This window comes from Centropristis striata, chromosome 3 (genome assembly GCF_030273125.1).
Source record: "Centropristis striata isolate RG_2023a ecotype Rhode Island chromosome 3, C.striata_1.0, whole genome shotgun sequence".
NCBI classification, from domain to species: domain Eukaryota; kingdom Metazoa; phylum Chordata; class Actinopteri; order Perciformes; family Serranidae; genus Centropristis; species Centropristis striata.
Window position 1 is genome coordinate 44,049,279 of NC_081519.1, and position 22,425 is coordinate 44,071,703.

At 36.5% G+C, this 22,425-nt stretch overlaps 2 protein-coding genes across 6 annotated transcripts in view; both read left to right on the top strand.

Annotated features, from left to right (window-relative positions):
- Positions 1–451: 451 nt before the first annotated feature.
- LOC131964091 (V-type proton ATPase subunit S1-like) lies at positions 452–13,822 on the top strand. 5 transcript variants are annotated; one of them, XR_009390910.1, is made up of 9 exons: positions 452–768; positions 8,661–8,686; positions 9,283–9,356; positions 9,493–9,561; positions 10,814–10,968; positions 11,753–11,803; positions 11,890–12,127; positions 13,163–13,548; positions 13,711–13,822. XR_009390910.1 is itself a non-coding variant. In XM_059328404.1 (8 exons), exons 1-8 carry the CDS (start codon positions 659–661, stop codon positions 13,418–13,420), a joined length of 981 nt encoding a protein of 326 aa, XP_059184387.1. In that variant the 5' UTR covers positions 452–658; the 3' UTR covers positions 13,421–13,634. The 5 variants fall into 5 exon arrangements, 1 of the variants encoding a protein (XP_059184387.1); XR_009390892.1 differs by having other exon boundaries at positions 13,646–13,746; XR_009390904.1 differs by having other exon boundaries at positions 13,614–13,722.
- Positions 13,823–18,074: 4,252 nt separating this feature from the next.
- Positions 18,075–22,425, top strand: part of pde12 (phosphodiesterase 12) — an 8,755-nt gene continuing 4,404 nt past the window's right edge. The window contains exons 1-3 of the mRNA XM_059328389.1: positions 18,075–18,536; positions 19,235–19,404; positions 20,628–21,058. Coding sequence (XP_059184372.1) covers positions 18,084–18,536; positions 19,235–19,404; positions 20,628–21,058 — 1,054 coding nt within the window. The 5' untranslated portion in view covers positions 18,075–18,083. The remainder of the gene's footprint in view (positions 18,537–19,234; positions 19,405–20,627; positions 21,059–22,425) is intronic.

Genomic DNA, 22,425 nt, shown 5'->3' on the forward strand with positions numbered 1-22,425 from the left:
GTATCTGTATGTAATAATCCAAGCGCTGGACCAGTAACCTATAAATAATAACCTATAAAGTGTAAAATAACCTTAAATTAAAAAAAACAAATCATCAAAGTAATGTTTATATATATATATATATATATATATATATGTATATATACAAATATTTTATTTTTAATTTTTTTATTTTATGTATATATATACATACAAATATAAAATATTTGATGTGTATATATATGTATGTATTATGTATGTGTATATATATATATACAAATATAAAATATTTGTATATATATATATATATAAAAAATAAAAAATAAAAAATATAAAATATTTGTGTATATATATAATGTATGTAAAATAAGCATAAATAAATAAGAAAAAATAAAACATATATTTATATTAAATTATTATATTAAATAAAATACTCAATACTTTATAAAAACAGGCACAATAAATCATAAAAATGACTGAAAATGTACCCATGTTTGTGCTCCATAGATTCAAATCCATTCCTCTAATAAACCCGGCAGGGGGGCGGGTCTGTCTGCCTCTGCTGCGTGCTGATTGGCCGACCCCTCCGCCTGTCAGGGGCTTTACAGACGGTGGGCTGATTAAAGTAGATTAGGAGGGGGCGCGAGGGGGAGAGTGAGCTCTGGCATCACACACGACGATGGCTTCACCATGGAAACACTGCTGCAGCCTCCTCCTCCTCCTCCTCCTCGCTCTCCTGCTCCTCCATCTGCAGCCGTCTACCTGTCTCTCCCGACGAGCTGCAGACAGGTAGGTGAAGCTGCAGACACACAGACACACACATGGTGTTTTACCTTGAGGCTCGACCTGTCCAGGCTCTCTAATCTGTGACTCTTTGACTCAGTCAGCTCAAAGATTACTGATGCGTCTGAGCTCAGAGGGACGCTTCATTCATTCATTCTGTCTGTCTCTTATTTCTTTAAATATCATCATTTGTTTCAGTTCTGTCACTGCAAACAGCAGAAACACAGCAGCGTTGTAATGTGGAGTCGTGCTTGTGTCCATTTGATGAATGTGCGTCTAATATTAGCTCTGTTTCAGCTCTGTTTTTGGGCTCCACCAGCTCCTGAGGGACATATTTGAGCTCTTCAGATGTTAATGCTCCACGCTGCGTTGGTGCTCTGCAGGTAGAGAACAGAGGGTTTATCACAGGACGCTGGTGAGACGAGTGGAGGCTGAAACAGACAGGAGACTAGATAACTCCACACTGCAACAATCATTTCATCATGTCATTCTGTGTCTTTTTAAAGGTAATTTAGTGTTCTTTCAGTCATTTTGTCTTTTTTTTTTTGGTAATTTATGTTTTTTTTCTGTCATTTTGTGTCTTTGTGTCCTGGGGGCCGCAGGAGGCAGCATCAAAATGACCGAAAAAAGACACAAAATTACAAAAAAAAGACTCAAAATGACAGAAAAAAAAACATAAATTACTTTAAAAAGACACAAAATGACAGAAAAAGACACAAAATTATCAAAAAAGGCACAAAATTATTAAAAAAGACACAAAATTATTTTAAAAAGATACAAAATTATTTTTTAAAAAGACACACAAAATTATTTAAAAAGACACAAAATTATTTTTTAAAAAGACATTAAATTATTAAAAGAGACACAAAATTATTTTAAAAAGATACAAAATTATTAAAAGAGACACAAAATTATTTAAAAAAAATACAAAATTATTTAAAAAGACACAAAATTATTAAAAAAGACACAAAATTATTTTTTAAAAAGACATGAAATTACCAAAAAAGACACAAAATTATTTTTTTTAAAGACACAAAATTATTTTAAAAAGACACAAAAATATTTTTTTTAAAAGACACAAAATTATTAAAAAAAACACAAAATTATTAAAGAAGACACAAAATTATTAAAAAAAGACACAAAATTATTTAAAAAAGACACAAAATTATTAAAAAAGACACAAAATGATCAAAAAAGTAATTAAAGGGACCTTCCACACACAACACAGTAAAGTTCCATTCATATAAAACTCACTTTAAACTTTCATATCAAGGTGGGGGCCACAAAATATCATTACGAGGGCCACAATTGGCCTGCGGGCCGCCAGTTTGAGACCCCTGATCTAGAAGGTTAAAGGAGGAGAGACAGAGAGAAATTAAAGGTAAAACATCAACGTTTCTTTGATCTTTACCAAACTTCATCTCCACAAACAGATTCTACAAATGACAGCAGTAATATTTTAATATCTGAATCGGTCTGATTGTCTGTTTGTTGTCGTGTTGACCAATCACAGGCTGTGATGTCATGCAGGTTTACGAGGTGGAAAAGGCTGAAAATTGATCTCTGACGATGATAAAGCATTATATTAGCTTTATTTTAATGATTCTGTGTTATATGCAGATTTCTGTTGGTGGAAGTATCGTCAGTATTGGACCTAAAAGAACCTGAACTAACTGCAAATTATTTGTTTCTTACCAAGATAAAAAAAAAAAAACTGTCCTATGTTACTATGAATGCATGTTAAATATCATTATTACTGCCAATAGCTGTGGCACGAACAAAACCCAAGAGGGGACAATAATGTTCCTGTGTGTGTGTGTGTGTGTGTGTTCTTGTACTTCCTACATAGTGAGGACCAGAACACGTTTTTAACCAACAGAGTGAGGACATTTTTGCAAAGTGAGGACATTTCGGCCGGTCCTCACATCTTTAAAGGCTTTTTTTTAGATTTCAGACTTTGTTTTAAGGGTTAAAGGTTACATGATAATGATAATTAACTGAAACTGTATTGTGTGGTTACAAAACTCACTAAAATTATAGTGAAAATGTCCTTCGTTTTCCTCTTTGTCAGCTTTCTTCATCCATAATGAAGATGGATCAGACAAAGGAAATAAAGGCAAAATTTACTGTGACCTCTTTTAATCTCCCACCCAACAAATACCCCATTACAAAACACTACAACTAATAAAAACTACACTAAAACTAAAGCATTTAAAAAAAAAAATACTAAACTAAAACTAGCAAACTCACTCTAAAAACTCATTAAAACTAAGTGGATTTGAAAACAAAAACTCACAACAAAAATGAAAACTAAAACTAATGAAAAATCCAAAACTATTATAACCTTGCAAGGGAATTCACTGTTACAATGAGGGTCCTCACAAAGATAGAAGTACAAGAATATGTCTGTGTGTGTGTGTGTGTGTGTGTGTGTGTAGGAGGGCAGCTGTTTGTGGTGTGTAATTTTTTACAGTGTGAAACTGCGGATGGTGAAAGGAGAGAGGGAAGCTGCAGAATCTGCTTTTGGCCGAGAGCCACCTCGTCTTTCATGACCTGTCTGTGTGTGTGTGTGTGTGTGTGTGTGTGTGTGTGTGTGTGTGTCTGTGATTGTATGATTATGTAATCAGTACAATCCTACAATCCACAGTCCTGTGTTCTGACCTATAAACAAGAGGAGCTGCAGCCTGTTTTTGGCTGAAGAGGCTTTAATGACTCTAGTTACAAACAATGCATGTTAATAATACATTTATTTCAAACGTGGGACATGTTTTATTCCACATTTATCCAGATTCAATACGTCCCTGAGCAGAGGAGGAGCGTGCAGAGGACTGAGTTAGATCAGAGTGATTATTTAGTGTTGTATTGATGCTTCTCTCTACAACAGTTTTGCTTTTATTTCAGACAGAGATTCACTGATGGACGAAAGACTTTAACCCTGTGGAGTCTCTAAAAGCTCCAACTAATCCAGACTTGTTGCCTCCATCAGAGTATAAAACAAAGCAGCGTGGAGCCCTACTGTACATTTACCTCTAAAGTTCTGGCTGTAAACTCCATGAGGCCAGTTTCAGTTTGATGATGATATACCAAGTAAAACTGGAGACAAGCTCAAATAGGTTTAGTATCAAATGATAGAACTGGATGGAACCCTCTGATATGGTAGATTTGACACCTTTGCTCACATTTGATTCAAAATCAAATTTTAGGTTGGACTAAAGGACTAAAAAAGAGACAAAATGACCAAAAAAGACACAAAATGAATAAAAAAAGACACTAAAAGACACACAATGACTAAAAAAGACACACAATGACCAAAAAATACACAAAAGGACTAAAAAAGACACACAATGACCAAAAAGACACAAAATGACTAAAAAAAGACACAAAATGACCAAAAAGACACAAAATGACCAAAAAAGACACAAAACGACACAAAAAAGACACAAAAGGACTAAAAAAGACACACAATGACCAAAAAAGACACAAAATGACACAAAAAGACACAAAAAGACACAAAAGGACTAAAAAAGACACACAATGACCAAAAAGACACAAAATGACAAAAAAAAGACACAAAATGACAAAAAAGACACAAAATGACCAAAAAAGACACAAAATGACACAAAAAAGACACAAAATGACTAAAAAAAGACACTAAATGACTAAAAAAGACACAAAATGAATAAAAAAAGACACAAAAGACACACAATGACCAAAAAAACACAAAAAAGACACATAAAGACACAAATGACCAAAAAAGATACAAAATGACTAAAAAAGACAAAATGACATACAAAGACACGAAAAGACATGAGAATGATTAAAAAAATGGACTAAACAGCCCCATTAGACTCCATAGTTAGATAGAGTTACCATCACTGTGTTATGATTGATGCAGTAATATCAAATGATCAGATCCATAACTTCAGTAGAAGTACAAACACAAAACTGAAATAAATCCTCCAGTACAGGTAAACATCCTGCATTCAGGACTGAACTAGTGTCAGAAACTGAACTTCCTGCCAGTGTTTCAGTATTCTGTCTGATGCTTTAGAATAATTGAACTGCTGCATTAATGTTGCATTTTACTGCTGCAGGTGTTTCAGGTTGTTCAGGTTTAACTCCTTCATGTCCTGGTGGTAGATAGTCACAGCCTCATCAAACTTTATAACCACAGACTAGAGACTTAGAGCATTCAGAGGATGAGCAGCTTTCCTACCTTTATTTTTATTTATTAACAATAAGAGGGTTTCTCAGCAGTTTGTAGAACAGAAGTCTCATCATCCAATCACTGAAAATACAGAAATCTACAAAATAACCAAAGTTTTTGAAGCCAAATCTCAGCATGGATTCTTCTCTGTTGTTCCAAAGATCTTTATATATATTGATGTTATATTCTGGAGGGTTTTATCACCATTTTTATCTATTCTGCATATGAATAAAATTGCATTATTGAGCACCAAATGTGTGTAACAAAGACCCTTTATTCACCATAATAGGCTTCAATACATAAATACTCACTCAAATTTCCGTGAAACTGACACAGATTTCGCTACAGTTAGTTAATGACAGTCATATCCCGTGGCTATTCCAACATACAAAGTGATTATGTACATTCACTGAGTGAATATTTAGAAAATAAAACATATATTTCTCGCTAGAAATGTGATCAAAATCCATTTTTATGCAGAAACTAAGTCAAAATATTGATTTTTCACTAAAAATGAGAGAACTGTCCGCCATGTTTTTTGTTCTGACCGCCGGGACCTTGAAAGTCACGTGACTTGGAACAAACCAATAGGAACAAATATCCATGGAATAGCCACGGGATATGACTGTCATTAACCTGCATAATAATTAGTCCATTAAGTCATTTTAATGAGATATTTTTGACCAGAACAACTTGACTCACAGTGCTGAGCTTCATCTCAGATTAATCTTGTCAACCTCTTCTATGAAGCATTTATTGTTGACCTTCTATCTCCCCCTAAACACCCACTGATCATTACCACCAAAAAGATCTTTGGATGATAAGAGGATTTTATACTCGACCTCAGCATCATTCATAATTATTACAGCCACTGAAGGGAGGACGGTCTAAATCAGTCATAAATAGAAGTTCGATTTTGAAGATTTTTGAATTCATTTTTCTAAATATCATTATTTACGTAGGACGTGTTTTGCTCTGTTTCTGATTGGACGCCTTTTATTGGAGCTCCGCCCCCTTTTAGTGTAGCTCCGCCCCATTGTGTGATAGGCCTCCACCTGGTCAGTAACACAGTAATTCTCTCTGGATTTCCACCCTGACTCATCTCATCTGAAGTCTATTTATCCTACCTATCTTTAGGAGTTTTAAAGTGGCTACAAGGTTCCATTTATCAATAATATTCTAATAGTTTCCAGAGAATATCAATGTTCAGTGTGTATGTGCTGGATGGTGTGGTGCCTGATGAAAAGTAAGTGTGATGAATACATACTTCCTACGGGCACTGCACTAGTCTGATGAACACGAATGTTGTAAAAGGGACCAAAAAAGACACAAATGACCAAAAAAAAGACAAAAAATGACCAAAAAAAGACACAAAATAACTAAAATAAGACACCAAACGACAAAAAAAGACACAAAATAACTAAAATAAGACACCAAATGACCAAAGAAAGACACAAAATGATCAAAACAGTTTTCCTCACATATTGAAGTATTGTGATTTTTCCAGCCTCTCCTGTCCTCTCCTCTCTGCTCTGTGTAAGCAGCCTATAAATGTTCAGTGTGTATGTGCTGGATGGTGTGGTACCTTTGAAAAGTATGTTTTTTTTGGAGTTGCAGACGTCGTAGTGGTCTGACTGTAATGTGCAAATTCTGTTATTCGCAATTAGCATGCTAAGCGGAGATTTAAAATCTACTTAATCTCCCACTAGACGAATACTTCCTACGGGCCCTGCACTAGTAGGAGTTTAATTTAAGAGCTGATATCTAGACAGTTTCGTTGGTTTTCTTAATAATGATTTTGGTTTTTACCAATAAAACCATGTTAAATGTCTAGATATCAGCTCTTAAAATAAACTCTTAAGTAATTGCAGCTGTCAGCTAAATGTAGTGGAGTAAAAAGTTCAACATTTATCTCAAAATGTAGTGAACTACAAATATAAAGTTACATCAAATGGAAATACTCAAGTAAAGTACAAGTACCTCAAAATTGTACTTAAATACAGTACTTGAGTAAATGTACTTAGTTACATTCTTCCACTGATCTCCATCTGAAAAGTAACTAAAGTTACTAAATGGTTTTATTCATAAAAACCAAAATCATTATCAATAAAACCATGTTAAATGTCTAGATATCAGCTCTTAAATTAAACTCTTATCAGATATTTTTGTTGTTATCATTATATTTGTCCAAACAAATGAACCTTTAGTTGAACCAGACATTAAAATGAACAAGAAACTGAAGAAAACAAGGAGGTCTGATCATTTTTTCCCTGACTGAACGTTTAGCAGCAGCAGAAAGCTCAACGTCCATCGACTGTGTTAACTCACTGACTATAGATGTGTGCAGCCAGACTTTAAAACAGCTGAACTTCCCTTTACTGCTGCAGAGAATTCATTAGTTTTAATGAAGCGTCTCCTCTCGGTTCTCCCCTGACTCTGTTCTCCTCCTCCTCGTCTCCTCCGTCCACCTGCTGATCTGCAGCTCAGCATTCTTTACATAAAACCTCAACGTGCTGCGTGATTTTATGAAAAACAATCTGAGCTGATGTTTTAGTTTTAAGCTGATTCTAATATTAAAATCTGTCCTATTGTTGCACAATAGTTGGTGTGTGTGTGTAATGTGGGTCAGTGGGAGCTCCAGCAGCAGAACATCTCTGTCCCAGACGGATGTCCCTCATCTTCAACACTAATCCACCCACAGCTAACAAGATGAATTCTGGGAAGTTTAAACTCTCAGGTTCATCTCCTGCTCGTCCCTCCCATAGACTCCTATGGTCTCACCTCCCTGATACCTCACTGTTTATCATGTTCCTGTATTTAGAGTGGTTTCATTATGTTACATTATGATTTCTGTCATTTTAGGAGTAACATTTAATAGTTATTAACTTTGTCTTAATATGGATTTCTCATTTATTTGGCTTTTATGAGAAAATATTCTGTTTTATCTTCTAAAATTGTTAAAGATTTGTTATTTGTTAACATGAATTCTAATCAGCAGTCATTGTGGTTTTATTACAATAATAATTATTTAAATCTTTACTAAATCTTTACTCAGCCTTAAACTGTCTTTTTTTTCCCCATTATTATTATTTTTATTATTATTATTATTATTATTATTATTAATAATAACAATAATAATAATAAAATAATAAATTATTAAATAAATTTTAATTATGTATACTTTTGTTATTATTGTTGTTGTTTTTTATTATTTTATTATTATTATTATTTATTTATTATTCAAATTAAATTTTTTCCCATTTTTATTCGTATTTATTTCTTTTATTTTTTATAATTTTTTGTTTTTTGACTGTCTGTTGTTGTGTTCATTGTGTATTCCTTTTTGAAAAATGAACAAAACTTTTTTTCAAATCTTTAATTTGCAGTAGATTTTTAGATATAGTCTTGTTTAAGTTTTATCATAATAACATATCAACATATTTTCATTTTGACACGTTTCTTCACTTGTACTATTAAATTATCAGAATTTGATTTTGATTTGAAGAAAACAAATTATTCCTGCAGTATTTCTTACAACCGTTAACATTAAAATGCACAAAAATACAAACTAGAATACAAACAAATAATTAATAAAAAAAAAAACAATCTAGACAATAAAAAACAAGGATGAATGGAAATAAACACAATTGCAAAATAATAAAATAAGACTCTCCTCTCACTTTGTTCACAGTGCTGCTGCTGTCTCTTCAGTCTATGGTGAGTAACGTTTATTTATTTATTTATCTGTCTATCTGTCTGTCTGTCTATCTGTCATTTTCCCAGTAAACTTTTATTACCTACAATTATAATCAGAATTTAATAAACTGTGATAAACACTCGTCTCAGCATTTCAACCAGTACGACTCACATGATGACAGAACGATTCACTGGCCAATTTTGAAGCATGAATGATGATGATGATGATGAAGATGATGATGTCATGTTTTGAGTGAGTTGTTACCTTTTAGAGGCATGCATTAGAGTTGCAGGATCTAAAAAAATAAATTGTGAAAGCGATTGAGAAACCTGTAACCTGAGCATGAGCACAGGTTTAACATGAATTAAATGAATATTCATTATTTTGGCCCCAACAAAAGTGAGAAATATTACTTTTATGAGGTGCAACAATCAATCAGTTTGATGACTGTTCTGCATGAATTTGCAGATATTTGTTCATAGAGACCAGGTTCAACCTTGTTTCTCCAAAATGTCAACTTTTAAATAACTTAAAGGTTGTAGAGCAGTTATAGAATACACTGTAAAAGCTATAAGCTCTTATAAAATAAGAGGGTTTATGGTGTCTGTCTCTCCAGATGAACAGAGTGATGGAGGAATGTGGACGGAGGAGAGTTTTGTTCCTGCAGACCAGCCCTTCAGACGACTGCAGGTAGACTCTGAGAATAAATAGAGCCATAAAGATAAATATAAAAATAAAATATGATCTGTCTGTCAGGTGTTCAATGATTGAGTCTTAAAACATGATTAATGATGTGATTATTCTCTCTCTCTGTTTCTGTCTCCAGTCTCCAGACGTTTCCCAGAGGAAGTTACTGCAGACGCCAGGAGTTGCAGTTCCCTTCCCTCCCCTCCAGGTGGCGTTCTCTCCTCATAATTATTCAGCTAATGGCAAATAAACTGTGTTTTTGTGTAGCATCAAGCCATCCACCCAAAGTTTTGCATTGAAGTGAATGGGACGGCCGGAAAAAAATGAGCGAAAAAGAACAATAATTGGAGATTTTTAAACGTCTACTTCTCCGGCATAATTTCACCTAGAGACTCCATTTAAACTTTAAACAGTAGACACAAGTCTTGTGTATCGGTGTATTAATCCACGTTTCGATAGGTCATATAGTTTTTTATCAATCCCTGTTCAATGACCATGATCATTTTTGGAGAAATTCTGAGATTATAATGGGTGTGTATTGCACGGAATGTTCGTGTCACAGTGTGTGACATCATCGCCAGAGTGTAGAGGGAGAGAAAAAACTGTCAAAAAATAAATTTGAAAACTGCGCTCCAGGCCGCAAATTCCACTCTACAGAAATAATTTATACATAGAAACGTAGGAAAATTAGTCTTCTCCCTCACAATCCTCTGGTAAAGCTGTCAGAGTTATAGTTTGGGCGTAGGACGCACAGATGATCCACCAACACCACCAACAGCTTCATTGGCTCCCATATTAAAAACACAGGAAGATTTATGAAAAAGGGAGATGTAACAGTTTTTTTAGATCGCTCTAACAAAGCTATTTTTTCATTTTTCTTTAAAAAAAAAACATATGTAGACGTTCAGGAAGAACTCAGGACGCTCAAAGTGAAGTGGGATCAATGATAGGTATTATGGTTTTACCAAAAATGCTTTCTGTTGGAGGCCAGAAATTCCAGTCTGTCCACCTCTGGCTGCTGTCACTGTGTCGGAACATTCAGGTGGCTGTTAATTCTGTTGATTGCTCTGCTCTGATTGGTCGACCACAAAGCCTTTGATGCTTTGATGTGATTACAGTTACAGATACACACACACACACACACACACACACACACACATTTTGAGGTTAAAGGTCATAGGTTGCTGTATAAATAAATACTTGTAAAGGAATGCTTGTTGTAGATGTGCTCCTTGTATATTATATAGTATCATAACATTACTCGTATTAATTGTTATAAATCTCTGAAGAGTCTCATCATAGTGTACACACACCGGCAGTAGCCCCCGTGGCCCTTTCACTATTTACCCAGAGGACATTTTCTAGTTTTGGACTTCTATACCTCCACCAACCAGGTGTGGTTCTCTAACCCTGTCTCCGTCCTCCAGGTGTGGTCCTCTAACCCTGTCTCCGTCCTCCAGGTGTGGTCCAACGGGCAGCCCTGCGTCCTGTTCCAGGCCAGGAAGTTGTCTCTGCGCTACGATAAGCAGAAGCAGCTGGACCTGACGGAGCAGGCCTTCTCCCCCCAGAAACCTGTCGACACCAGCCAGTCTGTCTGCGACCAGGACAAGGCCACGTAGGGACACCTGTCTGTCTCTTTGCCTGTCTGTCTACCTGTCTGTCTCTTTGCCTGTCTGTCTACCTGTCTGTCTCTCTACCTGTCTGTCTGTCTACCTGTCTGTCTCTCTACCTGTCTGTCTCTCTACATGTCTGTCTCTCTACCTGTCTGTCTCTTTGCCTGTCTGTCTACCTGTCTGTCTCTCTACCTGTCTCTCTACATGTCTGTCTCTCTACCTGTCTGTCTGTCTGTCTGTCTACCTGTCTCTCTACCTGTCTGTCTGTCTGTCTGTCTGTCTACCTGTCTGTCTCTCTACCTGTCTGTCTCTCTACATGTCTGTCTCTCTACCTGTCTGTCTGTCTACCTGTCTGTCTCTCTACCTGTCTGTCTCTCTACCTGTCTCTCTACCTGTCTGTCTGTCTACCTGTCTCTCTACCTGTCTGTCTGTCTGTCTCTCTACCTGTCTGTCTCTCTACATGTCTGTCTCTCTACCTGTCTGTCTCTCTACCTGTCTCTCTACCTGTCTGTCTGTCTGTCTGTCTGTCTCTCTACCTGTCTCTCTACCTGTCTGTCTCTCTACCTGTCTCTCTACCTGTCTGTCTGTCTACCTGTCGGTCAGACATACACAAACATTTAGAAGCATTATTTAGAAGAAAACATAAATGATTCAGATTTAGCTGAAACATCTTCAGACAAAAAGTGTGTTTCCACCGAGTACTTTCTGAGTACTTTCTGAGTACTTCCTGAGTACTTCTTGTATTGTGTGTTTTGGCTCCGCCCACTGTCTGTCTCTCTTCTCCAGGCTCGTCATGAGGTTCGGAGATGTGGAGGATTTGAGAGATCTGTCCATGAGGTCAGTGAAACAATCTGCGACCCTGAACTAAAGTAAAAGTCTTTGTCTGGTGTTGAGGTCTGAGTCTTGTGGTCTTCTGCTGTCAGCCTGCAGCTGTCCAACACCTTCTACGAGTCTTCAGGCCAGTGGTGGTTCTCCGTGGACAGCGTGTCTCTGCTCTACAACAAGTCTGAAGAAGCCGTGTTCAACGCCAACGAGGTGTACGCCCCCTCCTCCTCCTCCTACCACTGCCTCCACGTCAGCAGCCTGCAGCGCTACAGCGCCCTGCTGCTGCCCAGCACCGACCACGCCCGCCGCTGGACCATCACCTTCACCAACTTCCAGGTAACCACACCTGTTTAGGTTTAAGTGGGGAAAAGGATGGGGAAAACAGGAAACCCGCTTTGCCACATGCACTGGCTCAGGCTGTTTGTTAAAATCATGTAAACTCCCTCATATGATAAAAACACTCATTTTATAATTAAAAATATGCTAAAAATAAACCAATAAAATAGTAATAAAAAACATAAACAGATGATATAAAGGGTCAGCATCTCCTCCTCCAGCGGTTCTGACTGGGACAGGATTATTACTAATATAATATCTCTCCATCATATTAATAATAATGGTAACACTTTATATTAAGGTACATGTATTCAACATTAATTTGTTTCTTGTTAGCATGGAAATTAAAAGCTTATTGTCTCTTAATGAGTCATTATTATTATTATTATTATTATTATTTAATTTTTATTTTTAAAACATTTTTATTTCATTTATTTATTCCATGTTTTTCTTCCTTTTGGTTGTTAATTTTTTCTTTATTTATATATTTTTATTTATAATTATCATTATTAATATTATTATTATTAATTATTTATTTCATTTCTTTATTTATTCCATGTTTTTCTACCATGTATTTCATCCTTTTGGTTGTAAATTTTTTTTAATTATTCTTATTTTATTTCATTCATTTCTTTATTTCTTCCATGTATTTCATCCTTTTGTTTGTTAAATTTTTATTTTGTTATTATTATTTTTTTATTTTATTCTTATTTATTTATTTATTCTATGGTTTTCTTCTTTTTTTTTCATTTTTCTTCCATGTATTTCATCCTTTTGGTTGTTAATTTAACTTATTTTTATTTTTACTGTCCATTTACAAGTATTTCTGTCAGTGTCTGTATCTGTTTGTCTATGTTGGGATATTTGAGGGTTGTGTTGTGTGATGGGTAAAAACCTAAATGTGTCATCTTTGTCATCAATAAAAATATGATATAAACAAACATTCCATTCTGACTTGTATCCTCTAAATATCCATGTCCTCTCTCTCTCTCTCTCTGTCTCACTCTCTCTCTCTCTCTCTCTCTCTCTCGTCAGATTCAGGCGTTCAACGTCTCGGCGGGTAAATTCTCCCCGGCGACCGTCTGTGCCACCTTCATGACTCCGGCCATCCTGATGGGCCTCATCACGTCTCTGATCCTGCTGCTGGTCCTGGCCTACGCTCTGCACATGGTGGTCCACCTCAAACACATCGAGCACGAGGACGAACACAAGCCTGACGTCTACTACCCCCAGAGCCCCGAGCAGCCCCAACGCTGCTGCCTGGAGGAGGACGGGGACAAGAACGTCCTGTAGTTCATCACAGCATCTCCATCAACTCTTCACCAGAGACACAGAGGACGGAAACACACTTCTTGTGCGACTGAATACTTTCACACTGCAACAAAGGTGTTTAAAAACCAGATCAAACAGTAAATCTAAAGGTCTAAAAACCAGATCAAACAGTAAATCTAAAGGTCTAAAACCAGATCAAACAGTAAATCTAAAGGTCTAAAACCAGATCAAACAGTAAATCTAAAGGTCTAAAACCAGATCAAACAGTAAATCTAAAGGTCTAAAAACCAGATCAAACAGTAAATCTAAAGGTCTAAAACCAGATCAAACAGTAAATCTAAAGGTCTAAAAACCAGATCAAACAGTAAATCTAAAGGTCTAAAACCAGATCAAACAGTAAATCTAAAGGTCTAAAACCAGATCAAACAGTAAATCTAAAGGTCTAAAACCAGATCAAACAGTAAATCTAAAGGTCTAAAACCAGATCAAACAGTAAATCTAAAGGTCTAAAACCAGATCAAACAGTAAATCTAAAGGTCTAAAACCAGATCAAACAGTAAATCTAAAGGTCTAAAACCAGATCAAACAGTAAATCTGAGGGAAATGATCTTGCTGCATGGACAGATAATTTACCTTGACAAGATTTATTAAATTCAGATTATTAAATCTAGAAATAAGCATGTTGAACACTTAGAATAATAAATTAACTCTTAAAACAAGATACATTAAAGCTGCCAGCAGTGATGAACTATTGATTAATTATTTGCTTCTTACCAGGATAAAAAAAAACTTTAGATTTAGAAGTGTTAGATCTTTTATCTTGTTGATATCTAGATATTTTCCATGATTTTATTCATCATGATTTTGGTTATTATAACACAAATTGACCCAAAAAAAAGACACAAATTGACCAAAAAAGACACAAAATTATCAAAAAAGACACAAAGTTACCAAAAATAGATGTAAAAGTGACCATTAAAAAGACACAATGATGAAATGAACTCTTAAAACCAGATAAAGTAAAGCTGCCAGCAGTGATGAACTGGCCCGAGCAGAGTGACCTGATGATTATTTGGTTCTTACCAAGATAAGAAAAACTTTAGATTTAGAAGTGTTAGATCATTTATCTGGTTTTAAGAGTTAATTCCTTATTTTAAGTGTTCAACATGCTTATTTCTAGATTTAATAATCTGAATTTAAGAAATCGTGTCAAGGTAAATTATCTGTCCATGCAGCAAGATCAATAAATAATAATAAAAAGATCAGATTTACTGTTTTATCTGGTTTTTAAACACCTTTTCTTTTGCAGTGCAGCTCAGGATTAGCTTTTATAAATGTACATTTCTAGTGTTTTTTTTAATTTCCCTATTAGTAATTTTTTTCTGCATTTGTATTTATAACAAATTTAATAAAAATATAAATATAAATGCATCTTTTGTTTTGCTCAGTTTTCCTCCATATTTTTTGCTTTGGTTTTCTTTCTCTATGATTTGTTCTGTTTTTATAGTTTCAGAGAGGAAAATCATCAATACTGCGCCCTCAGTTAGCCTCTCGGGCTCGTATATATGCACAAAAAGTTATTTAAAATGTAATATTTGCAGACATAAACATCCAATAGAGAGGCTGAACAAAGAGCCTCTGCTTCCACTCATGTTGGGACATTAATCAGCTCCCATTAATGAATAAAAATGAATAATACCCTGTGGAATCGGTGGAATCTTCAATTAAATAATTAAAGATATTATGGAATAAATAAGTATGTCAATGAATATAGAACATATTTATAAAAACATCAATTATCCTGAATGTTCTTTCAGGCGTGATGATCAAAGTTATTATAGTTAACGAAAACTAACGAAATAACGAAAACTAGAATTGAAAAAACATTTTCATTAACTGAAATAAAAATAAAAACGATAACTAACTGAAACTGTATTTGTGATTACAAAAACTAACTAAATAGTAATAGTTTTGGATTTTTCATTAGTTTTAGTTTTAATTTCAATGTGATTTTTTGTTTTCAGATTCAGTTAGTTTTAAGTGAGTTTGCTAGTTTTCATTTTTTTGGAAAATGCTTAGTTTTAGTTTAGTTTTTATTAGTTTTAGTTTAGTTTTTTATTAGTTTTAGTTTAGTTTTTTATTAGTTTTAGTTTAGTTTTTATTAGTTTTAGTTTAGTTTTTATTAGTTTTTATTAGTTTTAGTTTAGTTTTTTATTAGTTTTAGTTTAGTTTTTATTAGTTTTAGTTTAGTTTTTATTAGTTTTAGTTTAGTTTTTTATTAGTTTTAGTTTAGTTTTTTATTAGTTTTAGTTTAGTTTTTATTAGTTTTAGTTTAGTTTTTATTAGTTTTAGTTTAGTTTTTATTAGTTTTAGTTTAGTTTTTTATTCGTTTTAGTTATAAATATAGTTTCAGTTAGTTATCGTTTTTTAAAAAACTAGTTTTTATTCTTATTTCAGTTAACGAAAATGTTTTTACAATTCTAGTTTTCGTTATTTCGTTAGTTTTCGTTAACTATAAAAACCTTGGAGTGGACAATGACTAGATTTTGGTCAGTAATCTTCCAAACTGGAATCTGTGAATTATGGGGGAAATAAAACCAAACCTCTTCAGCAGAAGATTTTTAATTTCTCCACAATTTTGTATGTTGTATTGTAAGTTGAACCCTGTAGATAATAATAGTAAGAATATGGAGCTGAGCAACGGGCTGGAATAAATGAAATCCAGACATTAGGTGTATATAGCTTCCTGGCCTTTATTATTATTATTATTATTATTATTATTATTATTGTTGTTGTTGCTGTTGTTATGACCTGTACAGAATAAACATTAAAATAAATAATAATAATAATAATAATAATAATAAATATAATAAATAAAAAATATAATATATGTAATATATGTGTATTAATTATGTTGTAATGTAAATGTACAGATCTCATTCTAGATGCTATACCATATTTGTTATAGTATTATTTTCATATTTTTCATTGCAATTTTTCTATTCTCTAGGCCTATTTATGTTTGTTTTTTAAATTCTTGCAATACTTTGCTGTTGTTTTTTATTTCCTCTTAATATGTTTATTGTATGCACAAAACAAATTCATTACAAGTAAAAAAAAACAACAACTACTTGGCAATAAAACTTTTGTGAATCTGACTGAAAAGTTTGCGTCTCCATTATTATACAGTCCTGCAAAAAATGATGATAGCACCCTTTGTTTTCTTCAATTTATCGTTTTGGTTGTTTTGTGTCTTTTTAGTCATTGTCATTTTTGCATCTATTTTTGTCATTTTGTGTCTTTTTTAGTCTTTTTTACACCTTCTTTTGATTGTTTTGTGTATTTTTTTTTGTCATTTTTGCATCTGTTTTTGGGTGTAATTTGGTGTCTTTTTTGGTCATTTTTGCATCTATTTTTTTGGTTGTTTTGTATTGGTCATTTTTACATCTATTTTTGGTCTTTTTGTGTCTTTTTTTGTGACATTTTTGCAGCTATTTTTGTTTTTATCATTATATCTGTCCAACAAATGTACTTTTAGCTGTACCAGCCATTAAAATTAACAAGAAATTAAACAAAACAATGGATCTAATATTTCCATGACTGTTCATGTAATAAAAGTGCCTGGTGTCATTCCCATTGTGTCCTGTAGGGGGCAGTGTGTGTGTGTGTGTGTGTGTGTGTGTGTAACCCTTCAAGCAGCCATGTTTTTTTAGAGAAGAAGAAGACGCTCAGACGGTCATGCTGACTTCAGTGACGGTGTTGTCAGAAAATGACAGAACTGTAGTGAATATATAACAGCTACGCGTTGTTTGAAGTAGCGGTTTGATTTCGGACGCTTGTGTGTAGTCTAGTTTAGAAGCAGACCGCTGGGAGGTGAATAAACTCGCTGTTTTGCTGTTTTTCTGTTCTCCTCGGGTTAGCTTTGCTGGTTAGCATTGAGGCTAACCAGCCGTCAGGCAGTGAGTGCGACCGCGGCCAGGTGACGTCAGGACGTAGCCTTGACGTGACCGTTACCGGAGCACTTCAGTCCCGCTCTCCTCCTCCTCCTCTTTCTCCTTCTCCTTCTCCTCCTCCTCCTCTCTCTGTGTCCTCCTCCTCTTCTCTCCTTGTCCTCTCTCCTCCTCCACCTCCTCCTCTCCTGCTCCTCCTCCTTCTCTCTCCTCCTCCTCCTCCTCTCTCCACCTCCTTCTCTTCTCTCCTCCTTCTCCTCCTCTCTCCTAGTCCTCCTCCTCTCTTGTCTTCCTCCTGCACCTTTCTCCTTGTCCTCCTCCTCCTCTCCTTGTCCTCTCTCCACCTCCTCCTCCTGTCTCTGTGTCCTCCTCCTCTTCTCTCCTTGTCCTCTCTCCTCCTCCACCTCCTCCTCTCCTGCTCCTCCTCCTCCTTCTCTCTCCTCCTCCTCCTCCTCTCTCCACCTCCTCCTCCTCTCTCCTCCTCCACCTCTCCTGCTCCTCCTCCTTCTCTCTACCTCCTCCTCATTCTCTCCACCTCCTTCTCTTCTCTCCTCCTCTTCTCTCCTCCTCCTCTCTCCACCTCCTCCTCTCTCTGTGTCCTCCTCCTCCACCTCCTCCTTCTCTCTCCACCTCCTTCTCTTCTCTCCTCTCTCCTCCTCCTCCTCCTCTCTCCATCTCCACCTCCTCCTCTCTCCACCTCCTCCTCCTCCTCTCTCCTCCTCCTCCTCCACTCCATGTTGAACCGCCTCCCCGCCGCTCTCGCTCTTCTCCCCCGCCGCCTGTTCTCCTCCTCCTCCTCCTCCTCCTCCTCCTCCTCCTCCCGGAGGAGCGTGACCGGAGCCCGCCGCCTCCTGCTCCGCATGGAGCCGGCCGTGGTGCGGTGCCTCCCCGGGGAGCCCACCCTCACCATCTCCTTCCGCCTGGACGGCAGCAACAAGCAGATGCTCCGGGACCAGGAGGAGGCGCTGGGCCGGGTCCTGGCCCGGATCTCCAACGGCCTCATCAAGAGCCAGGCCAAGAGGGCCAAGAAGAACCAGCAGAAGAACCAGCAGAAGAACCAGGAGAAGAACCAGGAGAACCAGCAGCCGGAGGACTGCACCGCGGTGGTGAAGCTGTTCTACGCCGGGGAAGAGGTGCCGGTCACGGCGCTCAACTGTGAGGCGTGGCGGGACGGAGCCGTGCTGCAGGTGGGCCGGAACTACGTCATCTACTCTGATACTTGATGTATCTTCATATCTCTACTCATTTTAGAGGCAGATATAATACTTTTAACTGCACCACATTTAGCTGACAGCTTTAGTTACTTCTCAGGTTGAGATCAGTTCTGGAAAATAACTAAGTACATTTACTCAAGTACTGTATTTAAGTACAATTTTGAGGTACTTGTACTTTACTTGAGTATTTCCATTTGATCTAACTTTATACTTCTACTCCACTACATTTAGCTGACAGCTGTAATTACTTTTCTGTTCAGATTTAACATGAAAAACATGATTCATTTAAAGTGATGGGACATTTTAAAAAAACGCCCAACAACATCATAACAGTATATCAAGTATTTAAAATGAGCCATACACTGAGAAAAGTAAACACTGCTTACATCAATAATAATAATCCAATAATATATTGGAATATATTTAACAATCTGGTGGGTTCATTCTGCATAACTTTTACTTTTGATTCTTTAAGTACATTTTGTACTTTAACTTAAGTAAGTTTTGAATGCAGGAGTTTAATGATTCAGTTTTGCAAACAGTAAATGTGTCCTCTGCATTTAACACGTCAGTCTGGGATTTGAACCTGAACTTGTAGTAGAACAGTTACAGTGTGGTGATATATTTAGTGATTCTACTTCAGCTATCTGAATCCTGTTCCCTCCTCTCAGGTGGGAGAGCTTCAGTACTCGGTGCAGAGGAACCCGCCCACCTTCACCACCGCCGAGCTGCCGGCGTCTCTGCTGGCCGGCTTCCCCGTCTGTCCCAAGCTGGAGGTGGAGTTTGGGAACCTGCAGGACTGTGAGTTCACCTGGTTCAAAGAAAACACCCCAAACACCAGGTAGGTAACTGGAGAGTTACTGGCTCACAACCAGTTCAACATGTAAACCATGGTTTGTTTCTGTTGATACTGTGTCCGAGAAGAGTTAATCCAGTTTAGGAGTCTGTAGGAAGGCTTAACAAAGACAAGATCCATCTGATATTACTGTTATTATAGGTTTTATATTTATATACATTTATAGGTTCCTGCTGCCTCAAAAAAAGCACACAACATTATCAAGGACAGTTCACAGCCTGGACATTTAACTGCTGCCGTGAGGACAACGATAAAAAACAATAAAAACAAGGACACACAGATTCAGGCCCCGTTTACACCAGGACACTCGCGGGTAAAAACAACAAAATATTTGATGTGAAGTGCCTTTCGTTTAGACGGTGACGGCGTATTTGGGGCTTAAAGATGCAAAAATCTGAAACCACCTTCCAGAGTGTAAAAGTTAAATCCTCTCCTCCGTAGCGTGTCGTCTACACTGACAAGACACAAAACTCTGATCTGATCTGCTCACGTCACGTATGTGTTTACGTCACATACATGCTCCAGGACAGGAAATAAAGAAACGTGGGATTATTTCCATGGTGGGACCTTCAAGCTGCTCTGGCAGCTCTAATAAACTTACAGGAGTCTTTCCACCAAATGTCCAGGATATGTACAGATAGTATTAGTGAACAGAGAAGGATCTGGAATTACCTCCATCACATTCTGGATGCAGCGATTGGTGGGAGGAGCCAGACGGCTGTGAACGAGACCTGGGAGATCTAGTGATGGAGGAGAACTTTGTGGAAGGAGTAGCTGATGAAAATGTGTGGCGTGAAAACTTCTGCATGCCCAAAGATGCTCTTATGGCTTTAAGTGATGCCGCCTGGCTGCATACAATCACATTTCACACACTTTAGCGTCACCATATGCAGCAGATTTCCTCCTGAAAACGCTCGTCTAAACGAGGAATAAAAAGTGAAGACGCGACGCCACTTTTGCGTCTTCTGTTGAGACCGTCCTCGTGTGAACGGAGCCTAAAAAACAGTTTTTATCACTTATTGTGAAAATCTCATCCCATTAAAACCATTAAAACCACTAGAAGGCAGGGAGACACATCAGGATGATGTTATTATGGGCTGTATAAAGAGTCACCAGAGCTGAGACCATAAAGAGTTAAATTGTCCTTATTTCCCTCTCTCATGTTGTTGTTGTTGTTGTTGTTGTTGTTGTTGTTGTCGTCGTCTCAGCCCTGAAGCCGCTGCAGCAGAAGCTCCAGGTGAGGACAGCAGCTGGACGGAGGTAGGACGTGGGAGGGTCTACGTCCCGTCCAATCAGGACATCGGCTCCAGGCTCAAGCTGTGCTGCACCCCTAGAGAAGGAGGGCGTGGCGGCCTGGACAGGGAGCTGGTCTCTGGGGGCGCCGTGGAGGCGGGGCCGGGCGTCTGCACCTTCGACAACAGACACCAGTACACGGTGAAGGAGGCGGAGTGGCCGGCGGTCAGGGTGGTGTCCTACAACATCCTGGCTGACGTCTACGCTCAGACGGAGCTGTCTAGGACGGTGCTGTACCCGTACTGCGCCCCCTACGCCCTGCAGCTGGACTACAGGCAGAACCTGGTGAAGAAGGAGCTGGCCGGCTACAACGCTGACATCATCTGTCTGCAGGAGGTGGACAAAGGTCAGTCCTGCACAAACACACAGCTTCTGAAAACGTTTCTCTCTTCATCATCTTCATGACATTATTTAATATTGCTATTACATTTTCTTTTTCTTTGGCCAAAGAAAATAAAGTTTAAGTCGACAACATCATTCAGATTCTTGTGTGCTATGATATTTAATTTTGTCTTTTTTTAAATAATTTTGTGTCTTTTTTTAATAATTTTGTGTCTTTTTTAAAATAATTTTGTGTCTTTTTTTAATAATTTTGTGTCTTTAAAAAAAAAAAAAAAAATTTAACCTTTTTTGGTAATTCTGTGTTTTCTTTGGGTAATTTTGTGTCTTTTTTTATTAATTTTTTTTCTTTTAAAGTAATTTATTTTTTTTCTGTCATTTTGTAATATAATAATAATTTTGTGTCTTTTTTAAATAATTTTGTGTCTTTTTTTGGTAGTTCTGTGTCTTTTTTTTGGTAATTTTGTTTCTTTTTTAAGTAATTTAGGTTTTTTTCTGTCATTTTGTGTCTTTTAAAAAAAATAATTTTGTGTCTTTTTTTGGTCATTTTTATCGTGTGTGCTATGATATTTACAATAATAATTTCTGTTTGTTTGCATCATATAATCCTGTTGAAGCCCGTTCCTGTTATGGAATAAAAATAAAAATGTAATGTTAGAAAGGAAAAAAACTAAAAAAAAATGCACTTGGTAAATCAGATTTAGAGATAAAGATACTATGTCAAACATTTTAATTATATTGAAATATAAGTTTGATTTTTTTTTTTTGGTCAAAAATATGATAAATATTTATGACATTTATTCCCACACCCACAATGTGTTAAATCCACCACAGAATTTACAAGACAACTGTCAAAATAAGATGCTTTAAATAAAACATACAAGAACCTTTATTCTCTTTAACAATAATTCATTAAAATATACTATGAATAAGATCATTTTATATGATGGAATAGTGGCTTTAGAATGTGTGAGAGGCTCCAAATTTGAGCTTTTATAAAAAATGTATTTATACAGACAAAAAAAATCCTATTTCCTATATATTTTAATAATATCGTCAAGAATATCGTTATCGCAAAAATACCCTGAAATATCATGATAATCTTTTAGGGCAGGGGTGGTCAACCTGAGGCTCCGGGGCCACATGAGGCTCTTCAGGCCGTCTGCTATGGCTCCATGTGGCTGTGACACAATAATTATACGAAATCAATACTGATTTCTTTACATTTTTATTTTTATTCATCATTGGCGTCGGCCCATTGGAATTTGTATTCTTCAATTGTAAAAATGTGCAGCTAATATGTGGCATGGCATTAAAAAGTCAATGTCAAGACATTTGGTCAACTTCAAGTCTAGTTTTGAGTTTTTCTAGCTT

What these genes read in the sequence shown, in the direction of transcription:
- LOC131964091 (XM_059328404.1), top strand. Translation starts at nt 659, where the DNA reads ATGGCTTCACCATGGAAACACTGCTGCAGCCTCCTCCTCCTCCTCCTC. An exon ending in TCCCGACGAGCTGCAGACAG is followed by an intron (nt 769 to 8,660) that starts GTAGGTGAAGCT and finishes CTTTGTTCACAG; the next exon opens with TGCTGCTGCTGTCTCTTCAG. An exon ending in TCACCTTCACCAACTTCCAG is followed by an intron (nt 12,128 to 13,162) that starts GTAACCACACCT and finishes CTCTCTCGTCAG; the next exon opens with ATTCAGGCGTTCAACGTCTC.